Source organism: Colletotrichum chrysophilum (assembly GCF_026319265.1).
Source record: "Colletotrichum chrysophilum strain AFK26 chromosome Unknown scaffold_105, whole genome shotgun sequence".
Classification (NCBI taxonomy): domain Eukaryota; kingdom Fungi; phylum Ascomycota; class Sordariomycetes; order Glomerellales; family Glomerellaceae; genus Colletotrichum; species Colletotrichum chrysophilum.
In genome coordinates this window covers 55,884-76,045 of record NW_026517392.1, presented here as the reverse complement: position 1 = coordinate 76,045, position 20,162 = coordinate 55,884, and the positions used below count along the sequence as shown (strand labels likewise).

The following is a 20,162-nucleotide window of genomic DNA, read 5'->3' as shown; positions in this document are numbered from 1 at the left end:
CAAGTCCGAGACCATCATCAGCTCCAGTCCGATAGAATGGCCCTTCATTTGGCGCGAACTGGTAGTTCATGCACTCTGCGATGGTGACGAGCGGGAAAGACCCGTAAAACTCGTCGTAAGCAGGGTTTAAAGCGTCCTCCAGGGTTCGTACTCTATTCGAAGACGAAATATCCGGGGGTTGAATGGCACTCCAAGGGTCTCTGCAAGTGTCTTGAGTGCATGACTTCGAGACAAGGAGCAGAGCGTTTATTCTCGTTGAAACGCGAACATGAAGTGGGTCGGTCGAGTTGGCGAGATTCACCAACTCATATGGATCATTCTTCCCTTCCTTAGCATGTTTGAAGCGAAGAGACGATTTGGAGACTCACCTTCGTATCATAGAGCTCTGTATCATTGCTGCACCATCGTGAATACATCCAGGAACTGGAGTCTCCCACAACACGCATTGTCTTGTAGTCGTTCTTCGAGTAAAGTCCAGGGAAGGAAATGCCGTAGTCGCCCTCTGACCATTGGTGCATCTCGACAAATCCAGAACCCCAGTACTCAATGTTAACGGCCTCCTTTCTATTGGAAATTTCCGGAGAGTTTGGACTCTTCCACGAGTCGAGCAGACTTGAGCCATCCCAGAGCGGCGGTCGATCATTAGGGTCCAATCCCGCGATGTCAAGGAAAGTGGAAGCAAAGTCGACGACTAGGCTAGGATTGCTCGAAACGGCGCCTTTGGGAATACCAGGACCGCGTACGATGAGGGGAATATTGGTGTCTTTTAGATAAGGAAGTGACTTGCCAATACCGGTGCGATGAGTTCCAAGGTGATATCCTTGGTCCGTGGTGTAGATAACTGCGAGATGATCAATATTACGGCGAACAGCACTTTGAGGGAACCAATATTTGTAAGACATACTGTAGGTGTTATCGATTGCATCGTTGACGGTAAGCATCTCGACAACATCGTCAATGATGTCATCCACTCCCTTGAGAGATTCAAGTCGGCGCTGGTAGAAGTGGTCGATCTCGGCAATATGAGTGTTGTTCAAACTGGGAAGGGTCCTGAGCCAACTAGGCTTGACATGCTGGTATTCATCAGCAGGATTGAAGTTGGGAGTACGAGGAACAGTGGAATTGGCAAAAGATCCGAGATATCGAGCAGGCGGCGTTGGAGGATCTCGCAAGTTTTCAACATGAGGCGCGGTTGGAGCAATCATGAGGAAGAAAGGGTCTTCCTCCTTCAACAAAGTGTCGAGTCGATCGAGGCTGGGATAACAATCAGTACGTGTTCTAACATTCAGAGTAACTGTTAGCTTAGCTGCGGCGGTAACTTACGCTTTAATCCGCACGACATCTGTTTGCTGGAAGCCCTGATACCATACAGGTCGTGCGCCGTTCTCCGACATGACAACTGTGTTATGGGCGTTGGTGTATGGATCCAGCTGCATAACGTCAGTGTTGAGTAAACCATGACTCAAGGTGTCGGACACATCTCACCAAGACGTCAATGTGTCTCCATCCTTTTGGGGCAGGGTTGTATGAAATGATTGAATCTCCATTGAAGAGTTTCCCGACATCTGAATGGACAGTGATGAGCATGTCATGCATGTAATAGTGATTGCCAAATGCGTGGAGTGCTTACACTCGGCGTTGTAGCCGGCCTTCTCCAGCCAATGTGGCAGATATTCTTCTTCGAGACCAGCAGCTCTGAATTTGGGAAAACCTCCTCTGAAAGAAGGGGAAAATCAGTAATAGTTTAGCAACACACCCAAACAGCATGAACATTACCCGGGCGCCTTGATGGCGGTGTTATTGGTATTGTGTGCATGCTGTCCACGCATGAGGGACACGCAACTAGGGCAGCAAACGGCAACGCTGGCATAGTGGTTGGTGAAGACAGTTCCATGAGCGGCGATGTGTTCTTGAACTGCTCTTTGGGTGTCGACGGAGCCATGTCGGAGATCCTGGTCGTCAGTGAAGATGAAGACAATATTGGGTCCTTTTCTTTTGCCAAGGGCACCAATGATGGATACTAAAAGAGGTGCAATGAAAGTTGAGGACTTCATCTTTGGAAATTGATGAAGTTTTGATCGAATGCCCTTAGAATAACGCAATGAAAGCATCCATGACAACAAGGCGACTGCCAGTCCCGCGTATAAATGAACGAGTTTGGTGACTATTTATCATATCTTCAATATTTTCAGGTTACTTGAACAGTGACTACCTATCATCAAGAAGACCAACTCTTACATCATTGGCCACATCGTAGCTTCGATCACGCGAACGACTATTTGCGGGTCCACCCCGCGATGCAACGACAGTAGGCTGGGTTTGCTTGCTCATAACATGAATACGAGTACTCGTATTTCCCCGCAAACACCCTTGGACGGTAGATCTTCTTAGAAATTTGCTCAAAGTCAGGTCGTGTGTGAGACCATTTGTGAAGCCCTTTTCAGTCATGATTCCGAATGTGAGTGAGTATGCATACCCCGCATCTTTCACCGTGACAAGCCTTGCTTGGTACTGGCACTGAGCCACGTTACTTTTTCAGGTTCTTTCACTCCGCGTATTCGGCTTTGGCTCGGTTTTACTCTCATTCCTTGGTACTTCCGTCGGCAGTTCCCTTTCTGGGGAAGGTATCACGGCCCAACAGCATTGAAATATGGCAGGCGGTTAGTCTGGGGTAATCACCGACCCGGGGCAAATATGACCGAGGGCGAGGTTTTGGAGGATATAAAAGACGCATCAACGAAGGCATCAAGCCACTACAAAAACTTCCACTGAGTGTAAGGAAATGTGCTTGCAACATAGAGACCGTACTCTTATGTCCGACACATCTTTATCCCTCTTGGACTAAATTCGACATCTGTCTCCTGTATCTCAGTTCGCAATGAAACCCCTCAGCTTCCCTGATATCATCATAGGTATCGGCATATTTTTGTCCGTCGGTGTGGAGGCAAGCCTGGCTGGTGAGTCATGGGGAATTTCAGTTGGTTTTGCGTTGTAACACTCGGATTTGGCAAGTAAGCTCATGGACTGATATATTCTTATTCAGATCGTAACTCTACGAAGTGGAACGAAGCCATTGGAAAAGCCGAAATTCTCGTCTCCAAGCTCAATCTCACTGAAAAGGCGACGTTCGTGACGGGCAAACTGCCCATTGGCGGTGCTCCATGCATTGGCAACATCCTACCCATCAACCATGCCGACTTTAAGGAAATTTGCATGCAAGACGGGCCCAATGGGATCAACATTGCAGATCTTGTCAGCGTTTTTCCAGCTGGACTAACAGTAGCTGCCAGTTGGGACAAAGACCTGATGTTTCAGCGGGCCAAGGCCATCGGTCAGGAGTTCAGGGGCAAGGGAATAAACATCGCTCTAGGGTAAGTCCATTACAGCACGGTCTATTTCCTGTCCCAGGAAACTTACTAACATCATGTCAGACCTTCTTCAGGCCCATTTGGCAGGCATGCACTCGGCGGTCGCAACTGGGAGGGCTTTTCGGTGGACCCTTACTTGTCAGGTGTCGCCATGGAGCAGACTGTCCTCGGAATCCAGTCGATGGGTGTTCAGACTTGCTCGAAGCATTTCCTTGCCAATGAGCAAGAACTTCAGCGAACTTACACAATAGTGGACGGCAAGCGGATCGAGGGAATATCATCCAACGTTGACGATCGAACCATCCGCGAACTCTACGCTTGACCTTTCTACAACGCAATCAAAGCTGGCACAACGAGCATCATGTGTAGCTATAACCGTGTTAACGGTACATACGTCTGCGAGAACAAATATCTCTTGAAGAGCGTACTTCGAGATGAGATGGGTTTCGACGGATATGTCATCTCTGACTGGTTCGCAACTCATTCTGGGGCAAAATCGATCAATGCCGGATTAGACCTCAACATGCCTGGCGCCTATGACGAATCAACCGTTCAGACAGGTCAGAGCTACTGGGGTCCAGAAAACATCACCGCCATGATCGACGAGGGCTCAGTCGAGGGGGCACGAATTGACGAGATGGTCCGCAGAATTCTTACCGGCTACTATTACATGGACCAAGACACAAGCGAATACCCGAAAACCGATCGGTCTCTCATGTACACTTTTGCGGCTTGGTCAAATTTCCTAGATCGCTTCCCACCTCCGTACCCTGAATCACGCGACGTCCGCGGACAACACGGCGATCTCATTCGAAGAATTGCTGCCGAGTCGACCGTCCTCCTTAAGAACGAAGGCATCCTCCCGCTCAAGAACCCGAAGAATATTGGAGTATTTGGTAACGATGCGGCAGACCCTACTGACGGTCTCACTTTCAACCGACAATTCGAGACTGGAACCCTTGACGTTGGAAGTGGCGCGGCTTCAGGAAGACATACGTACTTGGTGTCTCCGTTGGAGGCAGTCAAGGCTCGAGCCAAAGAGACGGGGTCGCGAGTTCAGTACATGCTACGGAATAGCGTCATTGCGCAAGGCGACTTTTCGGCTCTGTACCCGATTCCTGACGTTTGTTTGGTCTTCCTCAATTCTTTTTCTGGGGAGACGCGAGACCGGACCAGCTATGAGCTAGACTGGAACTCAACCGCCGTCGTGGAACAGGTTGCCGAGAGATGTAACAATACGATTGTGGTCACCCATTCTGTCGGCGTCAATACGATGCCTTGGGCAGATCATCCGAACGTCAAAGCTATTCTCGCTGCACACCTTCCGGGCCAGGAGACAGGCAACTCAATTGTCGATGTCTTGTGGGGAGACGTCAACCCGTCTGGGAGGCTGCCATACTCTATTCCATTCAACAGCAGCGATATCGACATCCCTATCGTCAACCTCACAAATGCTACATCACCTGACGCTTGGCAGTCAGACTTCGAAGAGGGCCTTTTGATTGACTATCGCCATCTTGACGCGAATGAAATCGAACCTCGCTACGCCTTTGGATTTGGGCTAAGCTATACCACTTTTGAGATGTCCCGTGAGGTTGACTTAGTGAAATTTGCCCACAATCTAACTGCAGAACCCGATGCGTCGAAGTCTGTCATTCCAGGTGGCCATCCAGATCTTTGGGATAGCGTCCTGACAATCAAGGCCAAGGTAACCAATACAGGCCTGATCACTGGAGGTGTCGTCCCGCAACTCTACGTCTCACTGCCTGCTTCTACCTCACCACCGGGAACACCAGTCCAAGTGCTTCGGGGATTTGAGAAGCTCGTACTGGCAGCTGGTGAGAGCGGCGATGTTCTTTTTGAGCTTACGAGACGTGATGTGAGCTATTATGATGAACTACATCGCACGTGGGTCATTCCGGAGGGCATTTTCAAGTTTCATGTCGGATTTAGCTCCCGAGATATCAAGGCAACACTGGAGCATGTAATGTTTCTTCCGGAATGATGAGTTGGAGCAAGTTGTTCATGCGTACAATCTGAGACCAATTATCATAATTGCCACCGCCTCATCTCAGACAGGATAGCCCAATGATCACAGTACACTGTATATCTCTTCAACTGAGGCTCCATGATCATCTGATGTCTCTGCATCGTCCTCCGAAGTCTCTTGCTGTGAACACTGTGACGGTTTCTGCCAGTACTGAAGCCCGGCGGTGCCTTGAACCTTCCCTCCAAGGCTTCGACTGAACGCATGAATATTATTGATTGAAGGGATCCAAATTGGCTCAGACAAAATCTGATCTCCGGACTTAGTCCACCAAAGCGGGACGCAGTCCTCAATCGTAGGGATGTGCCTTGTGCCTCCAAAGGTGCTGACAATGGTTGTCTTCCAAGGAGGTGTATCGCTCACAAACATCTCTTCAAGAAGCTGCCAAATGCGACGTCGATTGTGTAGCCCAGCGGGCACATATTGCATACCCGTGGAGTACCCAGTGCAGGCTTTGTCGAAAACCAAATCGACTTGGCGTAAGTCTCCAACCCGGTTCCTATCTATCGGCTCTGTAATGTCGCCGTAGTCGATTCCACGACTCAGCTGGCGAAACAAAAGTTCCCAGTCCCATTCGAATTCGGGACCACCAGGGCATGGCTCGGTGTCTTTGGCGTCGATCAAAGCGGGTTCCACGTCCCACAGCCACGGCAGAAGCCCGTGAGATCCTGCTTTGAGCTGTTCCTTCCACAGGGCCTGAGGAACTAGATGAGAGGAGATGCGGGGCATATCTCGTGCATCTATTTCATCGAATATCCCGTTCATTATCTCGCCGGGCATCCGGCTTAGGTTTGCGGCAACCCCGGCAGCCTCGTCTGTGAAGCTAACACGTGATCGACATGGTCTGAGGTTTTCAAGAAGACAGCCAGTGAGATTCTTAATCTCCAGAGGGTTTTGAGCTAATGACTGTCATGGTCAACACTGGACAGAGTCATGTCTTAAGCGTTGTACTCACATGAGAAACATTTGCTCTCGTCGACGAATGAGGTCCAGGCCAGTGCACCCCTTCAAAGTCGTTTACATCCCATTCTGGATAAGGGAGGTAATAACCATGTTCAGCGAGAGAATAATTCACGCCTGGATTGAACCAGTGGGTGCACTTGAAATTGATACCTTCCCTCCAGCGAAGAGCAGTGAACAGCCCTCGTAAATGTCTGACATGGGCAACTGAAGAAGATTTGAAGACTTTCTTCGCTATTTCCAGACAAACGGTGTGTACAGCAGCGTAGGACTGTTCGCCCAAGTCCAAGAAGTAGTCCATGTAGATGTTCAAGTCGCGTTTGCCATCGGGGGTGAGCCGAGTGAAAATTGGCCCTGAGCGATACTCACCGCGATATACCTCGATCTCGGAAGCTTGAGACCTGGGTCTCACCTCAGACGGTACTTTTAGGCTTTCTCGAGTTTCATGAAAGCCCCATGTCATCTGGCCACATTCAAAATCGGGGAGGAGTTGTTCGAATTCGCAGTCTGGGTCGCAGAGTAAGCGAATGTCGCTGCACCATTTCAGTTGTTCCTGAAGCTCTTCGTCTGTTACCCCCCATTGTGGCGGATTTTCTCGCCACCAACCATACCAGCTCCTGTAAATCCTCATGCCGCAAATTTGACATATGTGATCGCTGTCAGTCTGTTCCCAGACGCTCGTTCTGGGCTCGGAGTATTCTTCCGCCATCTTGTTGAAACGTCTAATGAATGTCACCCGTCGAAGGAGAAGAGGGGGAAGCTGTGCATGTCGCAAGAGACTGCTTGTTGGTTCTGGCCAAAATGTGGGAGGCGGGAAGGATTGTTAAGATAGTTGAGATTTGATTGAAAAGCAGAGATATTGGCTGAGAAAGCGACACGTACAGTCTTCATACAACGTCAATTCCATCAGAGATTTTATCATGACGATTCACGCACAGACAAAATAACACAATGACCTTGAAAAGATCGTCCTACTCTTAAACTGAATAAGCACACGATGAGTCACTAAACCAAGTTTCGTGCTCATCACTGAGTCTGTCGGCAGGAGTTCCACCTGCTGCCTAGTCTGCCAAGTCCGTCCTCAGCGAAGAGGCCAAAACATGTGGGGCCAAACATGAGAGACAAAAAAGAGGCCAAAACTGAACAACCATCACGCGCCACACAGCAAACTACAGACACAAACCCAAGCACCCCCCTACCACCAGGCTATGTCAGTTTGTCTCAGTGTATTCGAACCACAGTGTAACTCCCCCCCTCTAATATGATGGCTGAAATAATCATCAATGAAAGTTACATTCATCCCTGCGCGGGAATAAGCTGCTCTCACGGCTTTCGCTAGAATGTCTTCGCCGCTAATCACAGGCCTAAAGGGGTTCGGACTCAAGTATTGGTCACCGACCACCATACCGTTGATTGCACCCGGAAGAAAAGCTCCAAGTTGGTGTTCATCTTTCAAAACAGGAGGCCAGTAAAAGTCTAGGCCGTCAGAATTGACATAGACTCCACCCCCGGACCGATCGCGAAACAGGCCGGGTACGTGTATGACGTCGTCGCGATCAAGTGGTATCTCAGAGAGAAGGATATCGAGATTATGGTTGATCCACTTCTGGGCGTATGCATTGATCTCCATAAATGTGGCGTTGGCTAAGACGTCGTTGATGGTGAGGTTCAGATACAGCGGCATGTCCACTTTGAACCGGTCAATTTGCGGCTGGGCGTCGAAACTGATAACCATTGCCTCTCCATAACCAGCTTCTTGAGCTTCTAGAAAAAGATTAATCGCGAGATCAGGGGTGGGAATAGCAATAGTGAAGCCCAAATCATTGTCGTACGGGACGAACTGAACAAACTCATCAACATGCCCAACTCGGAGCCATCCTGTCTCGAGGAACAATGTCGACTGCACACCGTTGCTGAAGATAAGGTCCCGAACTGCCTGAGCCGGGAAGCTGTCATAGTGCTTGCCTTGAATGACACGACCGGCCTTGTAGACAATTCCGCGCTTGGACCTGTGGGGTGGGATCGTTTCAAGGTTGCCGTAGCTGTTGATGGTATGATAGCCAAATCCAGACCCAGGAAAGCCAGTACCAGAGTAGCCACTAGGTTGGAATGCGCCAAAGCCAGGACCTCTCATTTGCTCAAAAACTTGTCGGCCTCCCGTGCGAGTGGACTGCGCGGACCGAAGCATGATGCGGATGGCAATGGGCCCATCAGGACCAGGCATACTTGCGTAAGCCGGTTCGACAACATCTTGAGCCCAGATGTCAGAGGACTGGTTGAAAAGTCACAGTGGATTGCTGATATTAACGGTCTTTCGTGCCGCATCTAATTGCTCGATAAAATATTGCTGCACAGGGTTCGTGTCATTTGCCCAAGTCGAGACCAGCGTCTCCACCTTTTGCAAATGGTGATGCGTGAGGATTGGGGCCACTTTCAAGGCTACAGAGTCCCTGGCGAAGTTGCTGGACCCTGGAGTATCGTAGACATCGAAGTTGATTGTCACATGACTGTCCCAGATTTCAGAATCTTTCACAAACTCACGGCCATCGATTCCTAATGTAAGACCGGCCCGAAGTTGAGTTGCGTTGAAGTTGAACTGCCTGTCTACCAGGCGCCACGAGCTCGTAGAGTTGGGACTTTCCACATCGTCAAGGAGAAAGACTCGCACTCGCTCATACGCAGGACGGGGTGTTGCGTACACATGGGCTATTGCCCCATCGGAGATACTCGGAAGTGGCATCGTCTTCAAAGGAGCAGCGTACTCCGGCGCTAATAGCATATGGCCTGATGCGTCATTGCAGAAAGCTAATTCGTCGTTGCTAAGTGGCATGCTGTTTAGGTCGGTGTTCGGGCATGTTGAATGTTTGTCTCCGATATTGGGGAGGAATATGGCGCCCCTCCCTTCTGTCCAGATGGCTTTGTTTCCAGCGTCGGAGTCGCCTTCCATATCAACGACACCATCGCGGTTAGTGTCGGCGCGAATATCAGGTACGATTGCGCCGGCTACTGAGACAACTTGAAGCGCCAATGTGATCACTGGAAGCATTATGCGTAACATGATGGTAGCGGCCGAGAGAATAGTCGAGGTGATGTTGGTATGTTGCCGAGTTTGATACGCGACTCTCCAGATGGGTTGCAAGTTCGATGCCTTAAATGCTGCTTAAGGGAAATTCTGCTAAGAAGCCACCAGACCTCGCGAGCTGGAACTTTTGCGCCTAATCCTCAGTTCAGATTTCTCGACTGAGTTGCAATGCTCTGTTGATCATCACTGATTTCCTTGCATACAACCCATATACATCGAGTAAAGCTGGCAGGTAATGCCAAGATGGTTATCGCAATGATAGGACTACTTGTTGTACTACTCTGAGAGCTTCACGGCGGTCGAATGCTTCCTCAGACACAATGGCGGGGGAAATCGCGCAAGTTGAGGTCAACGATCTCTTCAGAATACAACCTTATCAGCGGGGCTTGAAGTGATGGTATTTGGGTATCAGTATCTTGAATTAGCGGCAGTATTCATGCCGAATAGAATACATATGAGCCTGCCGTCTTGGGCAATCCTTGCTGCACGGAGGGCTGCATGATCCTTTGCTGATAAGGATCTTCAGCCAATTACAAGACCTGCCCCTCACATCCGCTGCGACTGGCTGACGACCGACTTCACGGATTTAAGACGACATATTCGCACCGTCCGTTTGAAATTATTCTCATTCTGATGAGTTGGCATGCAGCCAAGAAACATCTGGGGGTCTTTCTTGGATTGGAACGCTCTGCATTGTTACAACTCTCCTAGGCATACGGCAGAATCGAACCACGGGGAGATACCCACACGCGTGATTACAAGCGCGAGATGCGCGAGATAATCGCGAGATTCATGCGGTGATCGAAAGCCTGGAGTTCAACAATGATTCAAACTCTGCGTAGTCACTATCAGAGCTTATCCTACATTTCCCTGTCGAGTCTGACATCCCCGACAGCAGCTGATCCTACAATGAAATAAGATAGGTGGGAATCATGAAGAATTGCATCGTTGTCTTCTTCATCTTAGCGATAAGTGCTTCCATATGTCTTGCAAGAGCTACTGTAAGTGTCACCCCATCCACTGCCCTCGATCTCATTGTCTACAGCGTCTGCCTGCATGTAACCATTGTCTGCGATCGAAGACTTGCAGAATTCCCCGAGGGATGGGGTGTAGAATCTGTCTAGTTGTTCGCAAAACACCTTCGCTGGGTTGCGTAGTACGACCACCATACTGACTGTCTTAACGTAATTTTAGTCCTTAACACCAATTCTTTAGAGAATGCCGAGGCTTCTGATGATTACTTACCGGAGGGTTCATGGCAGCAATTGCTCTCTGCTGGGAGATATTCCCTTTCATACCAAGGACGACCTCATGATGAGGGGAATGCCAGTCGTAACTTGGTCTCTAGCTTCCAGGAATCTCGCAGCAGGTGGCGAAGCCTTCACAGTTAGACCAATCCGTTGCGCAGGAGGCATCCCTGAGAGACAAATATGCATCTGATGGCCGAAGATGGTGTGCAGCGACGTCTCTATGGGCAACAATTCCCTACAACTCCTCTGGCTTAGCAGCAGCGATGGGCTTCAAATCATTACCTGGGATCATCAATTGGATGTCGGGATTCATTCAAGTATGTGCGCCATAGCGGAAGAGACCGCATCATCTGGAAGGTCACCAGCTCCCCTTCGGATAACGGCCTAGCTGCATATAACTCGAGTCTTGAACTTTTACAAACGAGAAACCCTCAACACTGGAGCTACCTATAGTGCCATGGAGTTCCCGTGAGTGCCGTGTACATCGGGAAACATGACCACTCCAAGGACATGAAAGATGGTTGGTGTGAGTGATGGGGTACCCGGGTGGCCGAAGGGCGCTTTGGTCGAAGTTGACGGCAACAAAACCGTGTCACATTTCTAATCCTCCATAAACTCACGACCGTCAATTTACATTGCAACCCCAGTACCAAGCTGCGTCGTGTGCCTATCTGCAAGACGCCAAGGACCTACAGGCTGCGTCTCTGCCCCCACATCTTATTGACCAACCATGTCACGTTCTCAACAAAAGAGAAGGACTAAGAATCGGCGTCTGTCATTGGTTCTGTTTCTTTTGACACTGGGACTGCTATTTGTCGAAGCTTCCGGCATGTGACCAAAGTTCCCGTTGCTTACCTTCGGCTTCACCTTTGACCCCGCACTGCGCGTAAATATCTCATTCCTACACCTTAGCCCAAGTCGCCGAAATATTCTTCAGTTATCTGCCAATCATGGCTTCCCGAACACCTTCTTTCTTTCTTGCTCCTTCGTGGGACTATTTGCCCCCGCCGGTGGGTCCTATACAACTAGGCAATATCATCACTTCCGTCGAGACTCCCCAAGAACCGCTATGCAACCTAGCAATGCCGAGTGCCACGACAGAGCAAAGGAACTTTTCTTTCTCTACGAAGCAATTGAAAGAACGTAGGCTCGGAATACTTTTCAAGTTCTTAAGCATGGTGACTGGCGTTGGCGCAGACGCTAGTGTGAGTTTGGAGAACAGGTGAGAATCAACGACTCTCTACGGAGAGATTAAACACCTGCCAACCCACGTGCCACCCCCACCCTGGGTTGTGCATTTCTCCCATCAACTGTCCTCGTGTCATTCAAAATGTTGGCCGCTTCTAACTTGCGACTTCTTGACTTTAGTCATAACGCTCTCTCCACCTTTGACTCCCTACAAACTGTCCAATTCGTACCCACTCTGGACTATCTCGAGAAATGCATTTGCATGGAACCAGTCAAACGATACCTCATGAAGTCTCGAAACAGAAAGCCTGTTTATGTCATCACGGGCCTGAAGATCGCCGTAGGTGCTGAGATTAGTTCAAATCATACTCGAGCGATTGAAAGAAGTTTCGGGGTCGAAGTCGATGCCACGGCGTGGGGTGGGGTCCCTGTGGGCGTTGGGCCGGAGTTCGGAATAAAGACGGAGACAAAACAAAAGGTCGAGTGGGAAGGAACTAATGACTTCGTGTTTGCGTACCGTCTGCGTAAAGTGGCCGTGAAAAAGACCGATAAGGTGAAAGAAAACAGTGACTATGTCAAGGGAGCCATGATGGAAGATATGGCTGAGAGACCACAAGAGCGGCAGGCCATAATTGTTCCTGGGGAAGAGGATGGTGTAGACACGGATTTAAGTGAAGACAGATGGTTTATGGACTTTGAAGAAGAACTCATCTGGATCATACCAAGCGTAGATAAAGGCCAGAAGGGTTTCTCAGACTGAAACCCGAGACGCTCAAAGTCAGAACAATTGGATTAGTATGAAATGTTGCTCATCTCAAGTCGACTCACTTGAAATGCATGTCTCATTATTCCATCAATTGGCAGGGAGAAGACCTTGAACTATCATTCGTACATTCAAAGCTAGTGCCTACGGTTTGCCATTATGTGTCTACTAGAATATGGACTTTCACCATGTCCTCTCCAATCACTACACACGGCTAATTATTTGTCAATACTTCTTCGATACATGAGCGAATGAAGTCTTCCGACTTGCTGAATAAGCCTTCCGTCGTCAAACTTAGGTGAACAAAAAAGTAACCGTGTCGGGGCTCGAAGTTTGGCCCCTTTTCCGCAACCTTCTTCAAGACGAGTTCCATCCTGGACCGGTCTTGTAGCTTGACTGATAACCGGGGCATGTGAAGCTTAGTATAAAGTAGCAGGAACCCCGCAATACCTGCCATTATAGGTGTCGCGAAAGATGTGCCTGACTTGTACTTCAAAGGTAGCTGCGTTGCGGAATCTTGAATATTACAAAGGTGAACTGGCCAAGCTGACTCGACAGCCTCGCTGATGGTTGCTAGAGATATCCGATATCGAGCCGCGGTTGGACTGAAGTCGGACTGGTTGCCCCTTGCATCGGTTGCGTAGACAGCTATAACTTGCGATTCGCAAGCTGGAAACGAAACCGTATCTTGACCGCCACTGTTTGATGCAGCTGCGAACAACAATACGTTGTTGGCTTCTGCTACCTTGAGCGCAGTTTTCAACCGGTCGTAACCATCTATATTGCGCTTTGGGTACCCAAAGGACATGCAAATAATATCGACTTTCCATTCTGACACGGCGTGAGTGATGGCCTAGTTGAATCAGATGAGAACTTTGATTGGAACGCAAGTATGATTCTGTCATAGGAGGTCAACCTTACTTCAGCGATGATGTCAGGGCCTGATGGATAGCAGCTGTCGCTAATCTTAGCGACGTATAGCTCAGCGTCAGGGGCGTAGTCGAGGAGAAGGCACGAAGTGAAAGTTCCATGCCCATTGCTATCGTGAACATCACTCTTGTCTTCACCAACCCAGTTATGCTTTTTCTTGACGTTATTGCGACGTGCGCGCAGGTCCGGATGGTTTCGGTCGATACCTGTGTCAAGAATTGCGATTCGAATGTTTCTTGGTGGCGAAGCAGCATCGTCAAGAGGGTTGGTAACGAACTTATCATAAACATCTGAGAACTCGGACCTCCAGTTCAGATACTTAGTGCGGCTAGAAGCAATTTATCGTTTGTCAATATTATTAAATCATTTTCCCACCCAAGACGTCGCAATCAATTGATTATCGAGAAAGAAAACAGAAGCAAAGTAGAAACATACGCTTCAGAAGTGTGATTTTCAGACGAAATCTCGTCGTCGAAGAAGGCCGAGCCATGAAACCTGTCAACAAAATGGCTAGCTGGACCATGTCTCATTTTGGATGGGTCCCCGAGGAGGTTGGTGAATCGAGTGATGTTGGCCGCATGGTGTGGCTGAGATGGCCATGGAAATAATGACCCTTGCTGGTAGTGGCGTGGCAACATTGCATCTTGCGGCGATGAAGTGCGAGGCCTGTTCAATACTGAGGCATCACCTTGAGGTATATTTCCACCGTGAGACAGCTGAGTTGTTGGTAAGACAATCTGATCCCAACTTCCAAAGTCTATCTTCGCCGCTTCATCATCAAGTTCTTCAAGAGATGTTTTGCTGAAAGCCTGGCTTAATTCGAGCTCCAGTCGTCGAACAACTTCTCGATAGATTGTTTCTCTCGACGCATGTTTCTGTCCGTCTGTTTCCCAGAGCCTCGAGTTTAAGCAACTCTCTACAGCTTTGGGAAATTGTGTGTTCTCAGGGACATCTTCTTTCCATCTTTCAAACACCTCACATATACTCAGGTACATGAGGCGCTTTGGTGCTTGTGGGCTTTCTGCTAAGTGCACACCGTACTTTTGGGCCAGCTCGGAAAACGGTTTAGCAGAGTATACTTCCATTAGTATTACCGCTAAGTTTGATAAGGACAGGACATTGATGGTCCATTAAATCGTCAGGATTGAAATCGTCGTCCGAATCATCTGAGGAGGCTGAATCGTCCTTGCTAATGTCATCTTGCCCGGTGTTGCCTGTCTTTGCTATTTTAATACCCAGTGTTTCTGGGGCATGGCTAGAATTCTCAATACTTACTACAAATTGATCGGCACCTGAGCTTGATAACCAAGTCTGGACGAAAGGTCTCAGAGGAAGCTGGGAAGATGTAGTATGGAAGAACAAGATGTTGGAAGAGCTCCACATAGGCTGTAACCAAGGTGTATCGTAAAGGTGGAAGACTGCGGAGCTAATTAGTACCCCGAGAAACAACTTCGCCCTTGCCGACAAGGAATCTGGTCTTTCTCTAAGGAATTGATCTAATGATATCGCGTCTTTTGCCTTGTCGACAAGAGATGTGCTTTTCGTTGATTCCAGCTGGAAGACCTTGCCTTGAACAATTCTGAGCTCCAGACGGTACACCTCCATCGCCTTGGCTCTCAGAATATGCTTACACAGTCTCTTGACCCTTGATTGATCCCTGGCAAATACGGGTTGAGATCCAGATTCCTCCGTTACGCCATTGACTGAAAAACGAACAACCTTATGTTTTCTCGGGTCTTCTATTGTCTTGATATGAACCTCTTGCCAATCCTGCTCCGCAGAGAGAAAAGTGTCGAAGTCAACTTCAAGATCAGGGTCGGCACCTAGAATCGGGTGTCGATGGGTGCCTAATCGAAGACGAGCCTGAAAATCGTGAGAGTGCTTGCATTTGCACGTTTTGCAGGCCAACAGGGCGTCAAACATCGACTGTGCTGCGGCACAAACAGTGTACGGGAGCTCTCTGATCTTGTGCTCTGTGGTTGGATCTTCTGCCAACAAATGAGGCATATCCTCGACATGTCCTTCTCGGAATTCATCCACAAAATTGTCGAGGGACCGTATAAAACTCCGCTGTTCTTGGTGATTGGTCCCAAATTTCATCCATACTTGGGCGAGTTCAAGCATCGTATTCTTGTCGTCTTGGAGCCGTGCATCTTCCCAGCATCTCCTGAAAACTGACAAAGTCGAACCAATAACCGTGACGTTTCGCGCTAGATAGGACTCTCCAGGGGTCTTTGTGAGAGACTCCAGGTGGCGCACAACGCGATTTAATAGTTTGCCATCCAGCTCGTGGGCACCATCTGCAATGAGCTCGTAATGCTCCTGAAGCATGAGACATCGTGTTTTCAGGTCGACAAGGAAAATCTTGACCCGAATATCCTTTTCATTCGCCTTGAGTATATCGGCAACGTCTTGGAATGTTCCCAGAACAGATAAGAAGAACTTGGTATCGATGAAGTGATCGCTGGCGGGGAGCTGAGATGCCATGTGCACGGTTTCCAAAATGCGCAGGTTCCTTGACAAGATGAATGAAGGGACGTTACAGAGATGACTGCGTGAGACTGTGAGGGCTGAGTCAGAAGATCGAGCGGGGTGATGTGTTCGATATTCAAGCGGACGAGAGATTTGTCATCTATGCACTCGGCGAATGAGCGCGAGCCAGTCAAGAGAGACCGCGGAAAGGTGCCTACCAGGGTGGCCACCTGATGCAGGCTTCGCACCGGCGTCAGAAGCTCGATGATTCGACGATTATGGACCTGTCAGCAGGCTGTGGGTCTTTGCCGCCGTAGCCCGTAGATCCAGCTTGACACGGAAATCTCTCGTTCTCACACATCTCACGCTGACAACTAAAATAACCAAAATGGACCCCGTTGATGATGAGGAACCGCAAGAACTACCTCCGGTCGCACGTCGAGTCAATTTGTGCCTCCGATTGTTTGAAACCTGTCTTCATAAGGCGGCCTCGATCGGTCCTAAACAGCTGTCTCTCGTGGACGACCAGGTGGCAAAGTTTTGTATCTGGAGAGACAGTGTTGGAATTCATTCCACAGGCCGCGGAAGCTTTGATTATCGCCTGCGGGATGCTCCAAGTGCCCGGGATGTTGTTCTTGGTCTTTTAGAAGGATTATCATATCGTCCTGAATATTGTGAGTGCCTCGCAATCCATTGTGGCAATTCCTAACGCGTCATTGTAGGTATGGGTATCCTCAATTCAACCGAAACCGTCGAAGCTTGCAAAGAGATTCCGTCCGCGGAAACGGAGTTGCAAGATGCTCTACGAGAAATAGGAAATGAGATAGATCTCTTTCATAATTTCGCAAACACTGTTCGCAGAGCAAGCAGACAGGCACAAAACCTGAAGGTGCTGAGGAGCTTTCGCATCCGGGACGACGACAAAAATGACCTAGAACCCTTTCTGCATCAACTCCTTGCGAATTACATTCGCGATCGATTCCCAGGAACAAGTGATTCTATGCGTAAACGACTCGCGGACACCATGTTGATTAGGCGAAAGAGAGTTTCGTATCGAAGATCTCGATATAGCGCGAATTCTAGTCGAAAGCCGAGGGTAGATGCATTTGAGATAAGAAGACCGAATGGTGTCAGGGGACACCGATCCCCGAAAAGCTTTGTGAGAAAACCACGAAGTTCAGCTGCGCAAGATAGTTTGGACGAAACCGTCGACGCTGAAGACTCGATAGCGCCAACAGCAACAACATTGAAATCCAAAGACTTTCAGAAGGCGTTGGCTCCTTCTGTGGTTTCCCTTTCAAAGACGTTGCCACTGAATAACCAAAGCGAGCTTCCCTTCCCCCCTTCTCCGTGCGATGCCATCAACCGACAATACGAGAAGCTGAAGAAAAATGTAACGAAGGAGATGAGGGATGTTCTGGATGATGAGAAAAGTGAAAAGCTCAAAAACCTAGGGCAAATCACTTGTCAATATTGTTTCCTCGCCCTGCCAGCTCACGCTGCTGCTGACGAAACGACTTGGAGGTAAGTACAGAGAAGCTTAATGATACTCACCATTCTGAAGCATTCTTTTCACTCAAAATCCTGTCAGAACTTTTCGACTTAAAGACTTACCGTTTCAAGGCTACATGTCAAAGACGATCTTGACCCCTACGTCTGCTTATTTGAATCATGTCCGTCGGGCGAGCAATTATATAGCCACAGCCAGGAATGGCTGGATCACATGGGCGACCATTGTCTTCAGTGGTTTTGTCACGCAAAGTCGCACGGCAAGCTGTTGATAGATGCTAGGGAGGGCTACATTGATCATATCAAAGAAATCCATCCAGGAAAGTTGACCGACGCTCAAATAGGGGTTCTCGCTGACAGAAATGTCAAGAACCTGAGTCCAATGTTCAGTTCCTGCCCACTGTGCGGAGTGGCAGAAGTGGAAAACATGGAAGACCACATTACTAGCCACATGCGCCTTATTGCTCTCAGATCGCTACCGCCCTACCAAGAAAACCCCAGAGGATTGGAGGACTCGGCTAGCCAAGCGAGTGTGAGCATCGTCATTACAAACCCAAGGGCTAGAAGTACCATACTCGACGACTTTCCAGAGATGCTTTACGCAGACGTGGGGGTTGATTTGGAACAAAACCAGTTTCAGGAGCTGGTTCCTCCACGACCATTCCGTGGTTCTGGGACGGAACACCCAAAACGTGGTGAACACAGAGAACAGCATGGCGATTATCTTGAAGGAAACGAAGCAAATCAACTGGCTGATACCTACAGTGTTTCTGAAAGAGGATTCTTGCACGTGTTGGATTATCAAAACATCTTAAATGATGAGACGAACGCGAGAATCATTGGAGCTTATGAACCCACTATCGAGTTCTTCGATGAGAGGCTGCTTGATGAAATTCCGGAAGCGGACAAAAGGACTTACGAATGGGGTTTTCTACCTGGCATTTCTGAAGTCTGGGAGAATCCGAGTGAGGATCCAATCTTACGCAATCTTCGGACACACATGATGGACTCAGCAGAGAAGCGAGAGGTGGAATCTAGAGCCTTACACAAAACCACGAACGCTTTGCACGAAGTCAGCGAAAGCTTGTCGCACAATCCGGAAAAGGCCGATATTACGACTACGAGTATAGAATCCAGCACACAGACAACAATAGGGCAAAAGAGAGCTCACTTGTCTGGCTCAGGTAAAGAGAGCGAAGTGAGAGACTCAGACCGTACTCATGTAACCCAACTGGAATCGCTTGAAGGATGGAATATCCCTGCTCAGTAAGTTCCTTGATCTAGACGGCCTTTGGTCAACGACCATATTGACATTGCATACAGCACTCTAGAGGAAACTTGGACCAAAGACAATTTCGGTAGAGCTCATTCACTGTTGAAGGGACTCCGTAATCCACAAGAGATCAGAATCGCCATCATGGACACAGGCTGCCACAAGGACATTCCCCATTTCCGTAAATACCCAGAAGATCAATTACGGATCATCTGGAAAGACTTCGTGGAATCAAGTGAACCAAGCCCTGAGAATATGGTGGATGAGGATCGTACAACGACCTCCCTGGGGCATGGCAGTTTGATTGTCTCTCTACTCTTGAATCTAGCTCCCACAGCCGTCATTTACGTCTGTAGAGTTTGCCGAAATTTAGAGAGCGCAACGCACAGAAACACGACAAGACAGTTGTCTTCGGTAAGCTAAAAAGGCGTTATTGGAAATACATTTGGCGTCTCTATGACTAATAACACTGCCATAGGCTCTTGATTGGGCAGAGACGCACGTTGACATAACTATCGCCGGCTTGATGGTTGCGGAGGAGCGGCGCCCTTTGGACACCGTACACGCAAACAAAACAACAATTTCGATGGAGAAAGATGCAGGAGTTTGCAGGGTATTTTTTGCAAATGCAAGAAGACAGCACCTTATGAGCGACTCCATCACAGTGCTGGGCGTTGATATCAACCGTGCCCAGCTTCCGTGTTCTGGCCGTCCAATTCTTGAGGTTCCACGCGGCAGGACATTCTGCACAATGGCTCAAGAAATTCCATGTGACTGGATGGGGAATAAGATTTCTGGGTACGAAGTGGCTGGGGTCATCCTAGCTGCCCTCGCGGCCATTTTCCTCGAATACGATTCCAGCGACAACGCGTGTGAAGCCGCCGAAGATTCCAATCTGCCATCCGTTATAACGAAAGCCAGCGACAGAGATATCATACAGTCCCTTTTTTTCTTCATTGGTACCGAAATGGGAAAAGACCAGTGGTATATCGAGCCCACGAAGCTAGGTACGAGCCTAACAAGGGATCCGAAAAGCTTCTATAGAAATATTAGAAAGCAAGCGATGCAAGACCTGCCGGTGCCCCTACCGACTATATTGAGAGGAAATAGGTCTATCACGAAGAAACGACGACGGGTGCCACAAACCTCAACCTACCTTGGGCAAGGGCCCTAAATGCGTTCTCTGACGCCCCAACAATACCATGTATGTAGAGCTCATAATGAACGAGAAGATCCTAGATGTTGCATCATTGCCCAAATGTTCCAGCGATCAACGGGTGATTGTTGGTATCGGTGATGGGGCTGCTGTGCTCACGACAA

The 20,162-nt window shown here is 48.9% G+C and overlaps 4 protein-coding genes across 4 annotated transcripts; 2 read left to right on the top strand and 2 right to left on the bottom strand.

The window, feature by feature from the left end:
- Positions 1–329: 329 nt before the first annotated feature.
- On the bottom strand, positions 330–2,054 carry COL26b_010138 (uncharacterized protein; the record flags this gene model as incomplete). The annotated part of the gene is made up of 5 exons (XM_053182846.1): positions 330–841; positions 905–1,254; positions 1,324–1,399; positions 1,631–1,716; positions 1,777–2,054. The coding sequence occupies 5 exons, from the start codon at positions 2,052–2,054 to the stop codon at positions 330–332; spliced, it is 1,302 nt and encodes a 433-aa protein (XP_053033207.1).
- Positions 2,055–2,878: 824 nt separating this feature from the next.
- On the top strand, positions 2,879–3,690 carry COL26b_010137 (uncharacterized protein; the record flags this gene model as incomplete). The annotated part of the gene is made up of 3 exons (XM_053182845.1): positions 2,879–2,957; positions 3,044–3,371; positions 3,456–3,690. 3 exons carry the CDS (start codon positions 2,879–2,881, stop codon positions 3,688–3,690), a joined length of 642 nt encoding a protein of 213 aa, XP_053033206.1.
- Positions 3,691–3,729: 39 nt separating this feature from the next.
- Positions 3,730–5,373, top strand: COL26b_010136 (uncharacterized protein; the record flags this gene model as incomplete). Its single annotated transcript, XM_053182844.1, has 1 exon — positions 3,730–5,373. The coding sequence occupies one exon, from the start codon at positions 3,730–3,732 to the stop codon at positions 5,371–5,373; it is 1,644 nt and encodes a 547-aa protein (XP_053033205.1).
- Positions 5,374–7,671: 2,298 nt separating this feature from the next.
- Positions 7,672–8,599, bottom strand: COL26b_010135 (uncharacterized protein; the record flags this gene model as incomplete). Its single annotated transcript, XM_053182843.1, has 2 exons — positions 7,672–7,677; positions 7,703–8,599. 2 exons carry the CDS (start codon positions 8,597–8,599, stop codon positions 7,672–7,674), a joined length of 903 nt encoding a protein of 300 aa, XP_053033204.1.
- Positions 8,600–20,162: the final 11,563 nt, after the last annotated feature.